The following is a 21062-nucleotide window of genomic DNA, read 5'->3' as shown; positions in this document are numbered from 1 at the left end:
CATCTTCACTTACAATGGAAAATAAGGAGTTGCATGACATATAATACTTATACTGGAATTTTCCTACCTACCAAAGTGGTGTATCAAACAGACTAACTATACTGATAATAATTATATACATTAACTAAAATCTTGACCTTAGTGCACATGTAACTAAGGTTTTTTCTCACAAAGAGAAAATTAAAAAATATAATTGGCATAAAACACTACACAAACGTATTTAGGAAGAAAACTAGCTATAAACTTATAGCATGCACCATCGTTTTACTTGCCTACAGAAACCCTTAAAACTGCTATATATAGAGAGACAGCTAGGCTAATCATATTTTTAGCACAAGATATATATGGGGAAGGACTAAGAATCAAGCAAGCTAGGAATAACTTTAGCTTGAAACTGACAGAACTGAACTACTCATTCTTTCAAGTGATAATTAAAACAAAAAAACATACACAGCTATAGTGTGTAAGCTGAAATTCAAACCCTTCTTCTTAATTAACTTCTGCATACCTCTTCATGCACTGATTGATAAAAATTAGGGCATCTGGATTCACTGAGTGTGGTGGACTGGAATGGAATGGTGGAACGGAACGATAATTAAGTAATTTCACTTAGTGGTCACCTCTTTATAAAGACCAACTTCTAACAAAGACCACCGCTTTATAAAGACCGTTTTACCTTAATGTCTAAATTGTTGTTTTAGAATGTATCTATATAGGACAGATGAATTGTGCGCCCACATGTTATGCCTAGAAAAGCCAGAGTGATATCTGATTTATGATACAATAATACACCCATGCAAAAACAGCTTGGCTGCACAAAAAAACTAAGCAAATAAAACTAGGAACTAATATCTGGTGAGGCTAGAAAATGAATGTTAATACTGGCAAATAACATACAATAGTCTATTATAACACTGATCCTTTATCATTGACTCATACAGTCTGACTGCATTCCTGATTAATTCACTGTAAATCTAATTGGCTAGTAAATTGGTACCTTTTCCAATAGTCATTGATTGTAGAGGAGAAAAACGGCAGCCAAATTACTAGCCAATTAGAGTTGCAGGGAATTAAGTAGTAATGCAGCAAGACTGCACGAGTCAATGATAAAGGACCAAATTTTTATAAATTATAGTTATTTGCTGGTTTTATAACACTCATTTCTTGACCTCAACAAGTGTTAGCTCATTTAGTTGTCAGTTACTTTTAGTTTCATGGACATGTCATACAGCCAAGCTTTTTTGCATGCCGTATTGTTGTATTACCAATCATATATCACTCTGACTTTTCTGCATGTTAAAGACCATCCCATGAGGATACACTCTAAAACAACAGCAATTTAAACATTAAACTAAAATGGTCTTTATAAAGAGGTGGTCTTATAAAGAGGTGAGTACTGGATGAAATTATCCAATTACCATTCCATTCCACCACTGAATCCAGACGCCCTAAAAATTATCTGTATAATGTATAGTGGCATGATCATTGACCCCATGTAGTCATGAGATTTATGTGTTAAATATAAACTATTAGTGTATTAGGTCACATGACAATTAGACTATAAAATGCATGAATAATAATGTATTGTGAATCTCCTAAATTTGCAAAGGAAAGTGATAGCTGACATTACTTGTTCCTGCTAAAGGGGGTTAGCTTGGGTAGAACTGCTTTCTGGTGCACCTGGGCAGGTACATATATAATAAATTATGCGATTTTGAAAAACCATGCATTTTCAAACATAACATCCTGTGGAAAAATATGGATATCTAGCTAGGTCTTCAGTTTCAGTCTAAGACAAGGCTACATGTACAGCCACCCTCTACTGCAATGCTAGCTTGCGCTACTCCAGAAAGCAGGAATTGGTGATCCTGCAGCCTGTTTAAAGATGTAAAGTATATATCATATCATGTTAGAATACATTAGCAGCACTTGTACAACTATATGCATGAGTGCATCTTAGTTGCATCAATAAAAATACATTGGTTTAGAAACGGTAAATGTACATAAGTACAGTATAATATTAATAAAATTGATATATAGTCACTAACGATTTAAACACAATTTACTCAGTTTCAAGTTCATTGTTCACTTTAATTTGTCCATTACCACTTTCAGCATCAAAGTTACCATCATGTAATCCATTATGATGTTTCCTCTGCTTTACCTGCTGCATCAACTCTGCTGTGTTCTCTCCTAACAGTTTAGGATTCTCTACTGGCTTGTTGACAAACACATCATCGTAGTTACGCTTCACACGAGAGTATGGTCCCATATCAGGATCAAACAGAAAGTCCCATATCACTTGTGTCCACGATACGTGCTGAGGTAGATCATCGTAGAACTCTGCTGCAATACGCTTCACTTCAGGTAGTCTTGAACCAGGAATATATGGGAAATCATGATGTTCCATATGATACCCAACATTAAAGGTGATGTAGTTCCAAGGCCCATAGTAAGAGTATGTCTCATATCCTAGTTTGAACATGTAGTGTTCAGCAATGAAATGGGCTGACATTGGGTGTAAGCCTAATGCTAGCAAAGTGCCACCGACACAATAGAATACACCTTTTACTCCACAGCAGTAAAATATGACTGCATCGTACACAAGTTGGACCAACAAGTTGACGATTTCCAATACTGTAGGGGCTTTAGGTCTGACGGCCATTGGTCTGAATGCATAGAATAGTGATTGACAAAACAGCCATACAATCTTAGCTCCAGTGCTATGGAAAAACTTTCCTTCAAATTCCGTAGGCAGATCAGTATCGTAACCATCAGTGCCTTGAAATCGATGATGCTCAATATGATAACGTTTAAATGTCACAGACATTGGAACACCAAGTGGTAAGTTAGCCAGCATACCAAAGAGCCTGTTTGAAATTGGATAATAATTTCCAAAAGTGACATTATGAGAGATATCATGGATGGCCAGAGTTAGTGAATGGTTGATAACTCCACCGAGACAGTACGCCAGTAAGACAACCCAAAACCATGACAACTGGGAGATGTATAACACTGACATAAACTGGAACACCACCATTGCTGTCACGACATATTTAAAGTCTGGATCAGGTCCCATCAACTTCTTGATCTCAGGATACTTCTCTATACAATGTACAGAAAACACAGTAAACACATATTTACAGTACGTACTTCAATGTTTAAAGAACGGGTGTACATTTTTGTATACATGTTTATACAACACATGAGTTGGCATTTATTCTATGGAAAGATTAGAAATTTTACATTCGAAATAGAGTCATAAAAAGCAATGAAATAAGGGAGGCCTACAGCTATACTATTTGCTATTAATTCCTACTTCAGTTATACTGTATATAGCAACTCAAGTATAGCTGCAAGTGTACAAGACCCCCTTGTTTCATTGTTTTTTTATTTCAATGATTCCTACTCAAATGCAAAACTACTTCTTATTTTTCCTTTGTTTACATTTTTCCTCATTCAATAGCTGTCCATGACTGTAGTGTGTTGCACTAAATAAATAGACAGATGCTAAAGCATGTTGTGACCAGCCTGAGCTGTATGTGATATTTAACGGGATTACTGTATAGTTCTTTGTAGTCATACTGATCATGAGAAAAGTAGGATGTAAGACACAATTGGCAGATGAGAGTATAAAATTGGCATTACTGATGAAGATGAAATAGACTATTATTCAAAGAAGGGAGGGTGTCAAAGTTGCTAGAAGGGAGGGTGTCAAAGTTGCTACAAGTGCAGCATCAACACCTCACAGAATAGAGGCCTTGCCATATTCAACACCTATCAACACTTCTCAATTAGCAAGAAAATGTGAACTTGTGGTGATACTTAGGAGGGTGAACTATGGACAGTCAAATTTTTATGATAAAGTGTATGTCACTTATAATGTTTTGGCAGTTATCTTGAAAGCTGTGACCATCTCAGCAAAATCTGCCTAGTTTGCATAAGCATACAGTATGTTTTGAGAAAAAGAAATTAAAAAAACAAATCATAAAGTTGTGCATGCTACAAAAAGTATGCAAGTTTTAATTGAGTCATTAATCAAAGAAGCAAGACTCAAAAAATTGCAAATGTAAGCATCTGTAGTATATTTACAGTACAGCTGCTGTACGAATTGACTCCTTGCTCTTCCTTCTGTCTAGTGCTATAATTCCAAAACTACTCACCACAATAGGCTATAAAATTGGGAGATCCATTCCTTGGACACTAGAGGTAATGCTGAGAAAATAAAATTTTGGAAGTTGTGCAGACTAGGCAGATTTTTGCTGAGATACGGTACCGCCCAAATGCAACGTTGCAAGCACTAATTGTGCGCAACTAAAAAACTTGCTTGAAAAGGGACGTGGCAGCCATTTCATTCATGACTATTCATTCATTCACGAGTTTCATCCTTCCAAGACTCACAAATGAATGGCTGACATGCCCCTTTTCGAGCAAATTTTTAACCACGAATGAATGAAGACTCGTGAATGAAACGGTTGTCACGTCCCTTTATCAAGCAAGTTTTTTAATCGCACACAATTTGTTGCTTGCAGCGTTGCGTTTGGGTAGTAGCATAGTCACAATTTATTTCAGTGCCAACAATAATTTTCTACTGCTTCAGTGTTACAGCAACAGAAATATATTCTAACCATTGCAAAACACATTATGCAATTTAGCAAATGTTCCAAACTATGAATTTTATTTTTTATTGAGCTGTAAAGTCCATTGATGAGTAGCCTCCAGCTTTTCACTGGGGCTGCTTATTTTGCATCGTTGATATACATCAACTGTAGATGTCTGTGCCTCATCAATTTTAAAAGAAATGAAATACTGTAGTCATTATACAACTACACTTTGAATTATGCAAAGCTGAAAGTACTAATAAATTCAATACTGGTTCATAGGCATAGCAAGCACCTCGTAGTTGGGTGGGACAATGGTAAAGATAAACTAAAAGCTGAGCATGCCATGCCCCTCAGAAATTTTTATGAAAACTAATGAATTTCAGAGTATTTTCAGTAGTGAAAACATGCTTGAATCATTCCAGCAGTGCATTCTTACTTGTGTGATGTACCTCTATATCAGTCAAAAACAACATTGCTTCTACAAAAATTAATTTTAGAGGTGCTTGCCACAATCGTCGATCTGAAGTGTTGCTTAGGAGTCCCTGTATAAACTGATAATTTCGTAAATTCTTTATGGACTGCTGATTGAATAGAAAAGAGTAATCTGAAACATTGGTGGTAAGTAGACAGCTGAGTACTTGAGAGATGACTTGAAATAGCTAGCCAAATAATTGGGGGGGGGGCACTTCCTACGACTATGTGGTTGCCAATTTTAAGTGAGTAGGTACACCTGTCTTGAGGTGTGTCAGTTACACTAGACACAATTATTATTATTTTAGAAACACGTAACTTTTCGGTAAGGAAACATGCAAAACCTTTACATACCTTTATAAAATGATTCATAACTCAAACGGTGGTTGCTACTATTACCTAGCAACAAGTTCCGTTCGCTTTTCCATTCAATTTTCTATCAGGCCATATGTGACTCTTGTGAGTAAACCCACAATCAAATTAATCACATGTCAAGAATTTTGTAACATGGAAATGCGAGTTGCTGTTGTTCATTGCTTCATAAAAAGTAAGCACTATAGTTACAGTGTTCATTTAAAACTCTCCAAGTAACCCAGTGAACAGACTTTTGATCAATGTGTAGTTTTAGGCCATAAGAATTAAGTTACCCCACCTAAAAATGTCACCATACATGCTCATATTGTGTACACACAAATTTCTTTAAGTTCTTTGTGAGTCTAAGGGTTAAAATCAACAGTTTGAATTGTTAATAACGTTATCAACAACCGATAATATTGTAAAGATGATATTTCACAACTGGACAACTTTGAAATACTGTACAGCAGAATTTATGTGCTAAGTTCAATATTTTGTGAAAAGGCCAAAATAGCCTCTAGCAGGAAATTTCTGTAATTTCCATGTGTCAAGTTGTAAAAATTCTAGAATCAGAAGGTTCGACAAAATCATGTTCACATGAAGAATGTTACGCCCCTAGAAATTAAATAAAACTGTATGTGTTTACACAGGAGCTTATGGCGACGAAGGAGCATGAAACTTACATTGCGGGTGCCATCACAATCCAAATCGCTGATTAGTTTTCATATATGGAAAGTACAATCTCATTATTTGAAGCCATATACGAAATTGTGTGTGACCAGTGACACATGGCGATGGTGAAGTTGGCTGAGTCTACCTTGAGGTCTTTCTCTTCTTCGATGGTGGCGAACTCTTCTCTACTTCGACTTCAATTAGTGTGGATGGAGTACCATTTTCGCTTGATGCAAAGCAAACGCTGTGATGTAATTTGGATTGTCATGCAACTCAGTTTCATGCTCCTTCGCTGGCTCATAAGCTCCTGGTTTACAGGTATCTGAGTACAAATGTTTTTTTCTTGTCACTTACTATTTGCTTTTCACATTTAAAGTGTTTATTGTGCTGTATTCATTCAAGGGCAATAAGGTATTATCTCTGAATAAAGGTTTTGGTCTGCCGCAAGGCCCTAGTACTGTTGGTACCCTGGAATAGTATGAGTAATTAAGGGGTTGTAGTAATATTAGCATTGCATCTGCAGAACTCTTTTCCATACCAAGGTATATTAAGAAAGCCTCAATACTGTTGCATATGGGACCTCAAAACCAAAACCATGATACTGAAATACTAAAGATAATAGAAGCCTTTCTACAAGATTTTGTAGAGAAATTTATTGTCTACATTTAGACCTGCCATGTGCCCTGATTTCAACTGTGAATTGCACATTCTAAACATGCAGCAAGCATTACCAATGCAGAAGTTGAGACAACAAAGTGATGAAACAGCCAATATAAACTGTACATTTTGTTGGTAGCTGGCTATTTCTTGGCAGGGTTTTTTAAACATATTAATAGACAAAACAGTTTCAGTCTGCCAAAGTACATCTCTAGACCATAGGGAATAATACTACTTGTATGTAAATGCCATGCATGACCTAGTCTCGTGCCCAGACCGCTTTTTTTCTTTTTGTGTGGGGGCGGAGAAAAAAAGGGTCTGGTGGATCTCCAATACATTTTTTGTGCAGCCGGATCTACAACTTTTGGGGATCGTTGATTAGTGGCAAAGGTTTGTTAACGAAGCGACAATAGGAAATACTGCGCGCGTTTGCTTAGCAAGGCTGCATCCTTGGGTACGCGCGCTGTATTTCCTATTGTCGCTTCGTTAACAAGCCTTTGCTATCCATCACCACTAATCAACGATCCCCAAAAGTTGTAGATCTGGCTACACAAAAAATGTATTGGAGATCCACCAGACCCTTTTTTTCTCCGCCCCCACACAAAAAGAAAAAAAGCGGTCTGGGCACGAGACTATGCATGACCTGTGAGACGGCTAAGCTCGTCAATACAAGGAGTCAGAATCTAAACTATGTGGAATATAGAAAAAATCCCAGACCCAATTCCCCAGTAACAGGCAATCTAGGCATTTGCCAAGAGCGGGATCTGAAATCTTCTCTGAATTCATCATGAACTCAAACATTGACTTCTTGCCAGCAATGGGTTTTGCTATCCTACTAGGGACCTTTGAGAAAGCCAAAAGCCTAAATACACAACAGCTTTTATTTACCTATTCGTTGACCATGTCCCTTACTTATTTCTACACTCTCCTTGTGCTGATTATCTCTTTGTGCTGATTTCTGTATTTGTTACTTGGTTTTTGCTTGTACCAAAGTGGTTGTATTATTGATAACCTTCATCAACAATCCAGCACAGAAGACATTGCCAGCTGGCCTGTTGTCAAAGTACTTGTATGTTGCAGTGTGACTGAGGTGAAATGTGCAAGTTTAGATTGTTGATGACTACCAAATGACCCAGTAACAAATTAAAATTCTTGAGGGAATAAAAGCCAAGATAAAAGCTGAGGTAACAACTGTCCTTTTCTCATTTTTCTACAGCACAACCATGACAAACTCCACTGGTTTTCATTATAAAGTAAACGCACAGTACGTTATCGGTTATACAACTTCTTCCCTTACCGATGATGATCTTCCTCCGATCAACGTGAGGATGTTGGGTGTATACCCACTCGAATTCATCTCTAGACACTTGCCCGCCCATCACTGCGTACTAAGCTCGCTGATCTACTCTTCACAACTCGAGCATTGAATAAGCGCCTCACGCCACTCCTTGACCTTTTTTGAAAGAGACCTCTCTCCGCCGAGTTTTGTGGTTCCGGGTAGCCGTACAAAAATAAGGAGAACCTTGGTAACCGCGATTAAAAAATAAACTTACGGAGAGACAACGAAAAAGACGTTAACTGCATGAACTGCTTATGATATATTTTGTAATTGGAATTGACTCGTGCTGTGTTACAATGGAACTACAACTGCTTTCTATGTTGTCCCGCAATGGATGAAGTGACAGCAACTAGAGTGCCTACGTTGTACATGTCTACCACTGAACATCACGATGGTCTTCCCACAGTACAGCTAGCACTGAGGCAGTGCCTGAAACTGCTCTCAAACTGGTTCTCGTTATGGCGTAAATGGCAAAAAAGAATTTTCCTGTGCAACCTAGTGGAGAATTGTGGTGTTAGACAACTAAAGTTGTTGGTTACAGCTCTGGAGCCAATCCTTCATGTAGACTTTACCACAACCTTCCCCATGTGTACAACACAATCTGATAGCTCACTGAAAATCCAACAGTCACTAGTACGCAAGCTTACCCAGCTCAGTTTAAAAGAGTATTATGACACACACCCGATGATGATCAATAGCACATCTAGTACAGATAATATCATGACACCAGGGACTTCAATAGGATTAGCTAAGGATGGAACAAGTCCTGTAGATGCTATTATTACTACTAAAACTAAAACACTTATAGTTGGTGATGGGCAAGAGACTTTATTGCCATATCCTCTGCCTCAACTTCATCGCAGACACAGGGTATCATTAGGATCAAGCAGTTACGATAGTGAAGATTTTTATTCATTTAAACGTAAGAACTGGTTCTCCAGTAAAAGCAGTCACTTACATGATCATAAGAAAAGCAAAAGTCTTGATAGTAATGTTCTAATTAAGCCACCGGTGTCACACCTAACTGAACAGTTTAAAGAACAACTGTCTACAGTGTCCAAGGTATAGAATACTTATAACTTATAATACATGCTGTCCTATGTATTTGTGTTACAGTGGATGTTGGAGTGGAATGAACAGCAGGTGTCATGGATCTATGTTCAAATTGTCAAAATGTGTGATCCTGAATTACTAGTATATTTGGCACAATGTCTTTTTCAAAAGTCAGTTTACATAGCGTACTATGGAGTGAGATTATATCAATATTTGTGTCTTGTAGAATGAAGACTATCCCAGACATTGATAGGTTACCTGATAAACTTGTGATGAATATACTACAATACCTGGACATGCCTGATCTCTGTAATGCTTCACAGGTATTTCTATGTGTGTAGCCAGGGGCTTATGAGCCGCCGAAGGTGGTGAAGGAGCATGAAACTGAGTTCCATGACAATCCAAATTATGTCACTGTGTTTGTTTTATGTCACGCACAAATGGCGCTCCAGCCGCATGAAGTAGAGACAAGTTTGCCACCATCGAAGAAGAGAAAGACCTCGAGGAAGACTCAGCCAACTTTACCATCGCCATGTGTCACTGGTCACGTGCAATTTCGTATACGGCTTCAAATAATGAGATTTTACTTTCCTTATATGGAAACTAATCGGCAATTGATTTGGATTGTGATGGTACCTGGCAAGAAGTGTAAGTCTCCTTTGCCGTCTTTGGCGGCTCATAAGCTCCTGGTGTAGCATATATGGCACATGGGCAAATTTCTCCCAGTCCATCCATTTTTCAATCAGTGCCATGTTTTTGTCATGTGAAGTATTCAAAATGTTAATTTAATACCAGAGGGTATAAAATTGAAATATCTGGTTATTTCATAAGGTATGTCATCGTTGGAATAGACTGTGTAATGATCCAAGCCTGTGGAGACACCAGTGTAGACTATTAGGGCGTAGCAGTCTTCACTTGATGAATAGAACTAACTTTGCTGGTACAGACTGGAAGCAAACTTATAAAGAACTCTATTTTCAAAGAGGAAAAACCCCAGTCGTACTACAGGGTAAATATACACTCTAATAGAACACACTCTACATTTATTGCCTGCACTAGCTGATGATGAGGAAACAGATGAGGGAGAATCAGAATCATTTGTACAACAACATATCACCAGTGCAGCAATTAAAGCACAAATGACACTTCGGTCCATGATTGAACTAGGTTTGTACATGTAACATTATTATATAATTTGGATGTACGCACACAATGTGCCTCTTGTTTTTGTTGTTTGTTGACCTAGAAAACTTATGCACACCAAATGGTATGGGCCATTTCCACACACCAACAGAATGGGAAAGTGAAACCCATACCTTGGCCCTCACTATATGACGATCAGTCCAGTAGCTAGCTCCTCACATCACTTACAACATCCATGCAACAATTCCTCTGGCTGGTCCACATAATAACAAAGTCAATCATGTAACGAATTCTAGTTGTCGGGTGTAGCATAATATCTTATAACAATTTTTTATAACAGAGTTGATTCATTTCACAGAATTAAAATATATCTTCACCAGCCATATTACATACTCCAATGCCATGTTTACCAAGCACACCAGACCACATTTCATCATCATAATACGCAGTGTACATGTGTGCATTAAAATTACCCAAGTACCACCTTGGTAAACACTAATCAAACAATCCTACTTTTCAAGGAATGATGACTTCACACTTGGAGGAGCCTTCACAGTGGGTGCATATACAAAAAGTATTGTCACAAATGATGTCTTTTGTTGTTACCTACGAACACACTTCTGCTCAATCTGGGAGCTGACTGCCTTCCACACTTCACCTGCTGCTCTCCAAACAGCTGTAGCTCTGGGATCATATCAACAGCTGGCCACACATCAGAACCAAACTATTAACTTCAACCACAGAAACTGTATACCTCTTATGCTCTCCTATCAACAAATCAAGTTATCTATCTACGATTGAGGAGCCTCTGACCAATGCAAATGTTGCCTGAAATTTCAACGAAAGATCATATTTTATGCTCCACTCTTCTCTTGAGTTGCAATTGTGACTGCTCTATTAGAGTATCTCGGGTAAGAGAGAGGTTCTTTCAAAAGGAGGGTTCCATGGAACCCTTTGAACCCTGCCCCTGCACACGCACCATGGCATTGTAACATACAATGTATTTGTTTGAACATGAGATATATATGTTTAAGGTATTAGTCAATAATTTTGTTTGTTTAGTGAAAGGAAATTGCTCCCTGGATGACATGGCTACAACACAAGAAGTGTTCCACAAAGCTCCTGAGAGTGCTGCTGCCATTAGGAGGAGACTTAGGGCTGAGAGAAAGGCTGAGGAACAACAGAAAGAAGTAGCAATGCAGCCACAAACTTCTAGGGAATTGCTTGATGAATTGCTATTAGGGGATAAATCTAGGTGTGTGTATATAAAAAGATTACATTTTTGTGTACTCTCTACTCTGTAGTTTTATGGTATTAACACCGATTCCTGAAAAAGTAGATAGTAAAAAGGTGGAGAAAAAGAAGAAACGAACTAGACTTTATCCTCCTAGCAACCCTTATAGCTTAGTAACAGTAGCAGCTGATATAAGAACTGCTGTGACATCAATGGTAATGTGTTTAATGTGTGTGCATACACATGCATGTTATGTGTAGGTCAGTGTATTTATGCACACACACACACACACACTTGAAATAAGGAAACATGCATAATCTGGACACTTAGTAATAGTACTTAGCATGTGAACTGACTTATGAGAATTATGATAATCAGAACATTTTTGGTAGGGTGCAGATTTGTGTCTTATGTACATGTACAACTTTACTTAGAAAAGTAGTCACTATAAACAACAGATCTGCTTATTTCTTGTACTGCACATACAATAATAATGGTTAAACTTACCTTTAGGACACACGTGATGAAGGATTACGTGCTCTGACACTTTCTGGTTGTCTATTACAAGAGGACATGACACCTCAACCTGGAGTAGTTGAGCCCATACCACTAATGAAGAGAATACTGGTATGTGTTGTGTGTGTAATAGTTCATCATTTCACAGCAGTCTCTGGTAAAATAGTCTTGACTGCTCTATTAGAGTATTTAATGCAAGTGACTGTTCTGTTAGTTGTTTTGATTGTTTGCTGCAAAGAAGCATTGTTCCCTGAAATCCAACCTGTATATTAACATAATGGTTATCAAGCATTTTCTGTTGGTTGTTCCTGTTCCTGCTTTCTGTTCCCACCCTGTTCCTGTTTTCCTAGAATTCTACTTACCCAGTTATCACTGAGTGATAACTAACTTTTTGTACTGCTCTGTCTGTGCAGTGCCACTCTGTCTAACTGTATCACTCAGTGTAATACTTTGACACTCTTACATACTGGGATTGAAGCTGTTTTGTGTGTTAACAAATAGCTCTATTGATAGGTTATACGACCCAAGTTACAGTGTGTTTGTGTGTGTGTGTGTGTGTGTGTGTTTGTGTTATCAATTTTAATATGTGATATGTAGACTGAGAGTGGTGCGGTACTATGTGTACAATGGGATGTGAGAAAAATTGTTATTGGTACAGCAGAGCAGTCCATACAGTGAGTCAAGCATTGTATATGTTATGTGTAGTCATTTATGTATGTATTAGATCGGTCATCCTCATGCTCATTATTTACTCCACTTAAGCTTTTAAGAAATGATGCACCTTTAGTAACAAGCAAGTGAGGGGAATTTAAGTTTGATTAGGGATCATGAAAAAAAAGTAGTGACACAAGGGAGGCCTGCTGGTAGATGTACTAGTGGGTTTAATGTACTTGCTTGTTTACTTTTTTGCATAACCCGTACATACTGCATCAAAGCAAGAATGGTGCCAGACTTGATGTTTTCGTTTAAACACGCATCCCAACTATCTATTATGTGAAGTGGCCATTACATTTCATTTCAGCGTAGTTCAGCTGTTACACAGCTTTACAAATGAAGAGCAGTATGAGAAGTGCTTCTGCAAATATTCCAATCACTAAGGAAATATTTCACTAAGGAAATATGGATGATTTTCTGTTACAAACAAAGGACAGCCTCAGCAAATTGTACTGTCAGCAAAGGTATTTAAATGGGATAGAAAGGAGAACAAAGGTAAGTCCATGATGTGTGCACTCTATGTACTGCGGTAGCAACTGTCAGGCTGAAGCATCGTATAACAGTGAAAAATTCAAGCCTGTAGCCTTAGCCATTTTTGTAAAAAAAGATAAACAAAATAAATATAAATTTCATAGCAACCTATTGCCTATTGGAAGCATTTCAGTGAAGGCAGTTTTGGGCTTACTTATACCTGACCAATACTGCCAAGGTGACATGAAGAGAGGCTAGTTTCTTGCTAATATTTCTTTGTGAGAAAGTACGAACCTCCATGATTACTAATATACAGTACTACCATATGGGTTGTATCCATTGCTATGTACAAATGGTGCAAATATAGACTATACATTGTAAGCTTTGCACAACTTTTACTCATCAGAAAGAACTATTACGGCATCGGTTAGGTTTAGGTGATGACAAGGACGTGGCACACAACCACTTCTAAATCATCTGCTATGTCCTACAATTAGAAAATACCCTGTTAAAGTATGCACATACTTACGTATCATGTACACCTGAGTTTGTCAGAAATTTAATATATTTAATTTCTTTATTAAGGGTTAATGATATGAGGAGTGGCAGATATGTTGCTACTTTACATGGACACAAGGTGACATATTGTACTGTCACTGATGTGCAAACATTGTTACACATCCCCAGGGTGGTGTGCATTGTCTACAGTTTGACCACAACATTATCATCTCTGGATCATGGGACAGGACCTGCATAGTGAGTAGTGATATTGTACCATAGAGTAGCTGTCTATAGTACATATGTATTGTAGTCAATGTAACCTGATTGTTCTATTAGAATATTTGATACACACACGCATGCACACACACACGCATGCACACACACACATTTTTTTTCCCTGTTGTATGCAGAAGTACAAACTTGTACAGACAGACCTCATTACATTACACAGCTTCATGTTGTATACAGCATTCACATGGTACAGAAATTTTTGTAGTTCTAAACATTTATGTTTAAAGTACGTTGGTGTTTGTGTGGGAGTGATAATAAAAGGCTGGTATTTCATCTCATGAGAAATAATGTATATCATTCCTAGTAAGTTATTAAATAATTTGATTGTCTGCTATATCCATGGCATCTTGTCTGATTGTCAGGTGTGGGATGTGGTTCACTTCAACATCATCACTGAGTTAATGGGTCATACTGAATGTGTCTCCTGTCTGAAGTTTGTTGACAGTACCTTGTAAGTTGTCTGTGAAGAGTTGTGTACAGTGAAACCTTACTTCTCTGTTTGGGTGGGTAATAATCTAATATACTCCACCTTGTTTTCTAATATACTCCATGTCTTCAAACAAAATCCAATGAGTATGCATTCCTAACATGCAGTGATTTAATGGGGCTTTAAATTGTGTGCATGGTTTGCCATGGTGCTACTATTATCACAAGGATCCAGCCACTTTTACTGATGCTACAGCAGAAACAGCCATAGAAGAGGTAACTAATTTAATTATAATGTAAAATAGAGTCTAAAGCAGTTATATGGGCACAATATGGAATTTATTAACCTATTGGCACCCCCACTTCCTCGTGTGCTACAGACTCGGGCCTTCAGGTTTATAAATTCCGTATAGACTCCATGTTGTGCCCGTATTACTGTTTAGTAGCCACCTCTAGGAGGCCCCTAACTCAGCTAAGGCAACCTCATTGATTAGACCACCTCATTGTTGAACAATTTTTTTTCCCAAAAGGTGGTCCTAATAATAAGGTTTCACTATATTGTGTAAAGTTTTGATAGAGAAAATTTTGACACGTAGTAACAATTTAGTAGCGTTGGTTGTCAAATCGTTGGTTGAATATTTATACTTCACAGTGTATAAATTGATATGGTGATGTAATAACTTTATCAGGGTGACAGGATCACATGACCGCACATTTAAAGTGTGGGACCTCAGCACATTTTCTTGCACAGCAACAGTTAACGCTCATCAAGGTGATATGAGACTTAGTGTATCAAATAACCTTGTGTAATATGTTATCAATATCACAGGCCCCATCACATGTTTGGACTACGTTGATGATGTGATAGTAACAGGAGCTACTGATAAGTATGTGTGGATAAGTACAGTAGATACTAACTGATGATGTATGTTATAGATATGTTAAGGTATGGAGCTGTGACTCATACTCTCTACTTGGTGTGATGACTCATCATCATCCAGTAACTGCATTAACAGTGAGTGTCATTGTTATCTGAAATGTATATTAAATGTGTTCATCCTATAGGTGAGTAAGCTGTTGTGTATTAGTGGCACATGTGAAGGTACCATCACATTTTGGAATCTGGAGTCCTATACTAAATTGTTTAGTTGTACACTGGCTGATAGTCCATATGTGACATCATTGTCATTGTCAGCTGCTCAGTGCTATGCTGCTGGAACGTAAGTACATGTGTGTGTGTGAATGCCTATAGTGTGTGTGGTATTTTTGCATATGTGTTTGTGCATGCATGCCAATGACCTGGCTACAAGTTGCCAAGATTGATTCCCAGTGGTATAATGACTTGTTGTAGGTATTTGGGAATTAAGAAACCAAACATTAGACCATTGTATTGGCTTCATGATTGGTCCAGGGAAATTTAGTGTTCAGTATGAATTCCCTACTGTCCTTATATGGTATCACTGCATGCCAGATGTTACACCTGCACATAAACTCAGCATTTAGACTTTCTGTTGTTAGTTCTTGATCAGTTGGGGAATAAAACAATTGCTCCCAGGGATTTTTTTTCTGTAACAAGTTTGTAACATGGCTTACTATTGTGCATTGTGTGTGCGTGCGTGTGCGTGTGTGTATGTGTCAGGCAGCATAGCCAAGTGGTTAGGGCATCTGCCTGGTGATCAAAAGGTCCCAGATTCGATTCCGGTTACACCACTTTGGTGTTGTTGTTGTTGTTTCCTTGAGCAAGAAACTTTACTCACAATGTTCCAGTCCACCCAGCTGTTAGTGGGGACCTGGTGGCCTGGTGTCAACTGGGGAAGCAGCCCACCCAGCTGTAACATCAATGGGTACCTGGTGTAAACTGGGGAAGCAAATTCCCAACTGTCCTTGTCTCGCTTAGCAGTGTTGAGGTCGTTGTGGAACTTTGGGTTCTGCGACCTCTCTCCGTGAGACCTGGACAGTCCTCCTGCGGGTTACTAGCCCTGCCCCAGGAAGATTTGTCTCAAGTGCCTGAGTGGTGCACAGGCATCCCAGTGCTGGTTCACTGGACGGCAATAACTGTGCTTCATACGGCTGCCGTAGGCTTTAGCTTTGCTTTGTCTGTGTGTGTGTGTGTGTGTGTGTGTGTGTGTGTGTGTGTGTGTGCTATGCAATTTAGCATACTTGGCCTACACATTCCATGTTAATGTAACACTTACTGGCACTACACCACCAAATAGCATTGTCTGATTGCATATAGTATTGCTTATACCAAGAGTTACTCCACTATTATTAACTCAGTCTGAACATATATATTTAGAAATGGACTGCTCTATGAGATTGATTTGGCTACTACAGTGTGCACACGTAAGCTGAAGGGTCATAGCACCTCAATCAACAAGGTACAGGCCGGGAACAGTAAGATAGTGACAGTATCCGATGATCAAACTGTCTGTGTGTGGTATAAGAGTGGAGCTGTTCCTACACAGGTGAACTACAGATGGGCTCATACACACACACACACACACACACACACACACACACACACACACACACACACACACACACACACACACACACACACACACACACACACACACACACACACACACACACACACACACACACACACACACACACACACACACACACACACACACACACACACACAAACCATTTGTTATTAAAATATTATGTATATTCCGTGTAGTCGTCACCTGATGGAGTTGGCAGTGAGGTGGAGTTTCACACACTTCCAGTACAAGTGTTCCAACCATAGACCCCTTCATGTGTACATGATATCTTGAGTACTGTACAAAGGATCTCATGTGGTAAACAAGTGTACAGTTACAGATGAAGCAATTCAATATATACATATATTATATACATGCATATAACATATTGGGAATAAATTATAAGGAAGGATATCAGTTTTACATTATGTGAGAGCATGTGTATATCCGTACATGAGTGTGTGTGCACGCAGAGTATTATGTATGTACATATCCATACATGTGGCTATCTTGGTACATAAGCTAACTTGTCAATATTTATCATAATGTCATGCATAGTAGGCCTGACCTCTGTGTCCCTGTTAATACAATGGTAAATGATATTGTAGTAGTTAGGGTGATATCTCTGTACATGTGATCTTAGTTCATCCAGGTTGTCATATGGAAAAGTTCTAGCAAGACACTCCAGGAAAAGAATTCCAAAACTGTATACGTCCATTTTTGTTGAATGCCTTGAAGGATCAGAGGATTCTGGGGCAGAGTAAACAGCTGCTCCAGGACAGGGGGTATTAGCCAGACGTTGTATCTTTGTAGTTCCAAAGTCACCTAACTTGGCAAGCCACTTACCATTGGTTTGTTTCAACAACACATTAGCACTGCTCACATCTCGGTGGATCACGGGGTCAGAAAGTGTGTGTAGGAAATTGAGTGCTGCTGCAATGTCATGACAAATTCTGAACATCTCGTGGTCACTAATCCTGATTTTGTTGTTTTCTTGTCGGTATGCATTGCGTAAATTTGTATCCATCAATTCCATCAGAATAACTGGGGAGTCGCCAAGTGTGGCTCCTACAAATGTGACAATATTCTTGTGTTGACAAAGCACAGCTACATCCATCTCTCTCAGAAACAATTCTAAAAATCTCTTGCTTGATAGGAGAGTGTTATGGAGCATTTTAGCTGCTACTCTTTTGCCTTGAAATGTTGCATGATAAACAGTTGCCCATGCCCCTCTCCCAATTTCTTCACCAATATTAATCTGATCTTTGGAGACCACCCACAACCTGCTTGCTGCTATCATATTCCGTAAACCAGCTATCTGTTGTTGTGTGGTAGAAAACTGATCCTTGATTTCTAACATTGAGCTCTGTAGGTATTGTATTATTTGTTGTTGCTGCTGCATTTTCTCTTCAAGTTGTTTACACTTATTTGCTGACAATGATGCATTCTTTAGTGCGTCATTTAACTTCTCTTCTCCCTTTTGTGCTTTTGCTTGTATACCATTCACTATTGTGCGAAAACATCCACTGGCATTCTTTACAGACTGTTGTAGTTGTATGATAGTAGTTGACCGCTCAGCATGTTGTAACCTGCCCAACTGTTTCTCTATTGTTGTTAAGCTATTGTGTAATTGTGAGCAGGCTGATTCAACTAGCTCTTCATCTGTGAATATAAATATGATATCGAAATAAACAACTTCCTTGCATCGTGCATGCACTTAAAGATAGTATTTTGGAAGCAACATCACTAGGATTAATTCTGGTATGAGCATCAAACAATGAAATAGACTGGTAATATGCATTATATTTGAAATTGACAACTTTTCAAAGATACATCAATTTATCACTTTTTAAAAGCATCCACTATAGCAGGCTATATAAAAATACATAGCTGGCTATTGAGTTTGTCCCCAATGATTGAACACTAGAGACAGAACTGTGGTGCTGTGCTGGCAAGAATTCTTGTAAATGTGTAGTTTAAAATGCATCAATGCTAACTAGCTGTACAAAGCCACATACCACATACATTTGTTTACTGTTGAGCAATGTCCTTGCCAAGACTAGAAGTTACCTTTCAAGCTTATTGTACACCTCCTGGAAGAGGTTGCTCTCTAAACTAGTTAAAATCAGTATATAATAGCTATCAAGTTCTAAATGAAACATGACTCAACCTCATGGTTAATTTCATGATTTAGCCAATGGGGTTTCTTTCCAAATGCTGTGATGATCACATGTATATCCATGGAATGTGAGGCATTACAACACATAGTGATACTCCTTAATAAACATACCGGTAATGGTCATTGAATGTATAAGCACATGCATACATACATGTGTACGTACATTCATGCATACACTGTACTATACCTGAAGTTACAGATAACAGTTGCATGTATGGTCCTACTTCATCACCTTCACTGTCTTCCTGTGGACAGAACATACAATCAGTAATCCTGAAGCTAATGATTATGTACATTATAGAGTTAGTAGAATAATATGCCGTCTTAAATCCATAAAAGTTTGCAATATACTCTACACAATGTATTGCTCATACAATAAACTTCTTGACATGTGTATGTGTGGAAGTTTATCTTTGTAATGAGACCATAATTTTTTATATACATACTTATCATCATCTCTATGCTAAAATATAGTGTCAAATTCAAGGCAATGTAAACACTGCATACGGTAAAAGTGATTATTGCTGCTTACATCATCTTTATTGTTTGTTTCAGGGGGTAGAGCTCCCTTTTGATCAAACTGCAGTAGTGGAGGTGCAATATAGATTGGTGATAGACAGTCATGAGGTGATGGTTTCCTATCATAATCCGATGTACTGGGTAGTCCTGGTGGAAGTGCATACACATCAGAAAACTCTCGCTGTTGCGACTGGTTATCATGAAGTTTGAGAGGAGTTTGGTTGACTGGTTTCTTAGGTGGCAACAAGTCAGGAATAACATCATAGGCATGATGTTTCTTTGGGAAGCTAACAGTCTTCCTTCGGCTTGCATCAACATGTACCCAGGCTTTGTCATTATTCATTCTCAAAGTAGGCATCGTGGTTGTCCTCTCTAAGGTACCTTTTTTTTCCATAATCTGATATATCAAGAATTAGTACTGTACAGAAGAACAATACGTTGTTGCCAAGTTGAATGGCAACATGTGTAATTCAATACTATCTTGTTTCAAATACACACCAATTTATAAAGCCACATGCACTTTGGATGCTGTTAGATTGTCTATGTAACCAAGAAATTAACATACAAAGAAAGGCCATGGTATACCGTATTAACAGGAGTCCATAAACACTTTGTGGATATGAGGCCACTTAAGTCAAATCTTTATGCACTCAATAACTGTACATACCTCAGTACATTTCTATCCAACAGGAACAATACTTTATTGCTACTTAGTTAGGAGAATATTGCCGGAGTAGGAAGGAAGTAGTTATGTAGGAGTTACATGGCGTTGACCAAATATAATAGCTTGACTGAAGGAACTAGTTTGCTTCAAACAGAGATTATTTGGAGTTAACGATTGCATATGGATTCTCCTTAATGACTTATGCTAAGCCGGTACACATGGGTGATTGCATGACAACAACTTCATGTTATTTGTATAGTATATATTTCAGATGCACACACAGAAATTACAGCTCAAATACGTACAGTAGGTGATATCTGAGGGTCTACACGGTACATAGATACCTCGATACATATAAGCATTCAAGTGTATAGATAATTACAAATCTAGCTAGGAGATTAGCTATGTATAAGAACATGCACTGACTAGTTGCTAGTAAACTGGCAGCAGTATTGTTAGCGTTTCATCTTTACTAGTACCTGCCACAGGAAAAGATCGTAATTTACCAGATGAACTATAGCTATAACTCGAGCTATAAGGAGACCAGAGCCGGCAACTAGCTAGTGGACAATGTATAATATCATATACCACAAACTACAGTTAACTCTTACGCGATAAAAACACTTGACGTCTTAGACCAGCCACAGTATGAAGACAGAATACACAAAGCTACCATCAAGCATAGGGTATATACTATCTATGCATCAAGCATCACATACTCGATCACATAGCTTCGGTAGAAACGCGCGCTAAGAAAACCGAGAA

At 38.2% G+C, this 21062-nt stretch overlaps 3 protein-coding genes across 5 annotated transcripts; 1 reads left to right on the top strand and 2 right to left on the bottom strand.

Moving 5' to 3' along the window:
• Positions 1–1898: 1898 nt before the first annotated feature.
• LOC136237195 (sphingolipid delta(4)-desaturase DES1-like) lies at positions 1899–8263 on the bottom strand. Its single transcript, XM_066027517.1, has 2 exons — positions 8056–8263; positions 1899–3105 (listed from the first exon to the last, which is right to left on the bottom strand). Exons 1-2 carry the CDS (start codon positions 8135–8137, stop codon positions 2063–2065), a joined length of 1125 nt encoding a protein of 374 aa, XP_065883589.1. The 5' UTR covers positions 8138–8263; the 3' UTR covers positions 1899–2062.
• Positions 8264–8270: 7 nt separating this feature from the next.
• Positions 8271–17347, top strand: LOC136237191 (uncharacterized). The gene is made up of 18 exons (XM_066027509.1): positions 8271–9159; positions 9214–9320; positions 9377–9473; positions 9982–10159; positions 10210–10317; positions 11356–11548; positions 11598–11742; positions 12041–12154; positions 12641–12717; positions 13814–13865; positions 13916–13984; positions 14383–14471; positions 15136–15218; positions 15276–15333; positions 15383–15461; positions 15512–15666; positions 16743–16911; positions 17133–17347. The coding sequence occupies exons 1-18, from the start codon at positions 8428–8430 to the stop codon at positions 17199–17201; spliced, it is 2574 nt and encodes an 857-aa protein (XP_065883581.1). The 5' UTR covers positions 8271–8427; the 3' UTR covers positions 17202–17347.
• LOC136237193 (probable serine/threonine-protein kinase DDB_G0271682) lies at positions 17270–21062 on the bottom strand. Of its 3 annotated transcripts, none has more exons than XM_066027511.1 (4): positions 20909–21062; positions 19647–20051; positions 19302–19359; positions 17270–18597 (listed from the first exon to the last, which is right to left on the bottom strand). In XM_066027511.1, the coding sequence occupies exons 2-4, from the start codon at positions 20025–20027 to the stop codon at positions 17441–17443; spliced, it is 1596 nt and encodes a 531-aa protein (XP_065883583.1). In that variant the 5' UTR covers positions 20028–20051; positions 20909–21062; the 3' UTR covers positions 17270–17440. The 3 variants fall into 3 exon arrangements, with proteins under 3 accessions (XP_065883583.1, XP_065883586.1, XP_065883584.1); XM_066027514.1 differs by having other exon boundaries at positions 19647–20030; positions 20909–21055; XM_066027512.1 differs by having other exon boundaries at positions 19647–20857; positions 20909–21052.

This window comes from Dysidea avara, chromosome 10 (assembly GCF_963678975.1).
Source record: "Dysidea avara chromosome 10, odDysAvar1.4, whole genome shotgun sequence".
NCBI classification, from domain to species: Eukaryota; Metazoa; Porifera; class Demospongiae; order Dictyoceratida; family Dysideidae; genus Dysidea; species Dysidea avara.
This window is presented reverse-complemented; position numbering and strand designations above follow the sequence as displayed.

Bases quoted from the DNA above. Each gene is read 5' to 3' on its own strand.
- LOC136237191 (XM_066027509.1), top strand. From the start codon at position 8,428: ATGGATGAAGTGACAGCAACTAGAGTGCCTACGTTGTACATGTCTACC. The intron at 12,718-13,813 runs GTGAGTCAAGCA...TTCTTTATTAAG, and splicing joins ACAGCAGAGCAGTCCATACA to GGTTAATGATATGAGGAGTG. The intron at 14,472-15,135 runs GTAAGTTGTCTG...TAACTTTATCAG, and splicing joins AAGTTTGTTGACAGTACCTT to GGTGACAGGATCACATGACC.
- LOC136237193 (XM_066027511.1), bottom strand. From the start codon at position 20,027: ATGGAAAAAAAAGGTACCTTAGAGAGGACAACCACGATGCCTACTTTG. The intron at 19,360-19,646 runs GTAAGCAGCAAT...TTCTGTCCACAG, and splicing joins AAACAAACAATAAAGATGAT to GAAGACAGTGAAGGTGATGA. The intron at 18,598-19,301 runs GTATAGTACAGT...TTATATTCACAG, and splicing joins ACTGTTATCTGTAACTTCAG to ATGAAGAGCTAGTTGAATCA.
- LOC136237195 (XM_066027517.1), bottom strand. From the start codon at position 8,137: ATGGGCGGGCAAGTGTCTAGAGATGAATTCGAGTGGGTATACACCCAA. The intron at 3,106-8,055 runs GTAAGGGAAGAA...TACATTGTATAG, and splicing joins TCGGAGGAAGATCATCATCG to AGAAGTATCCTGAGATCAAG.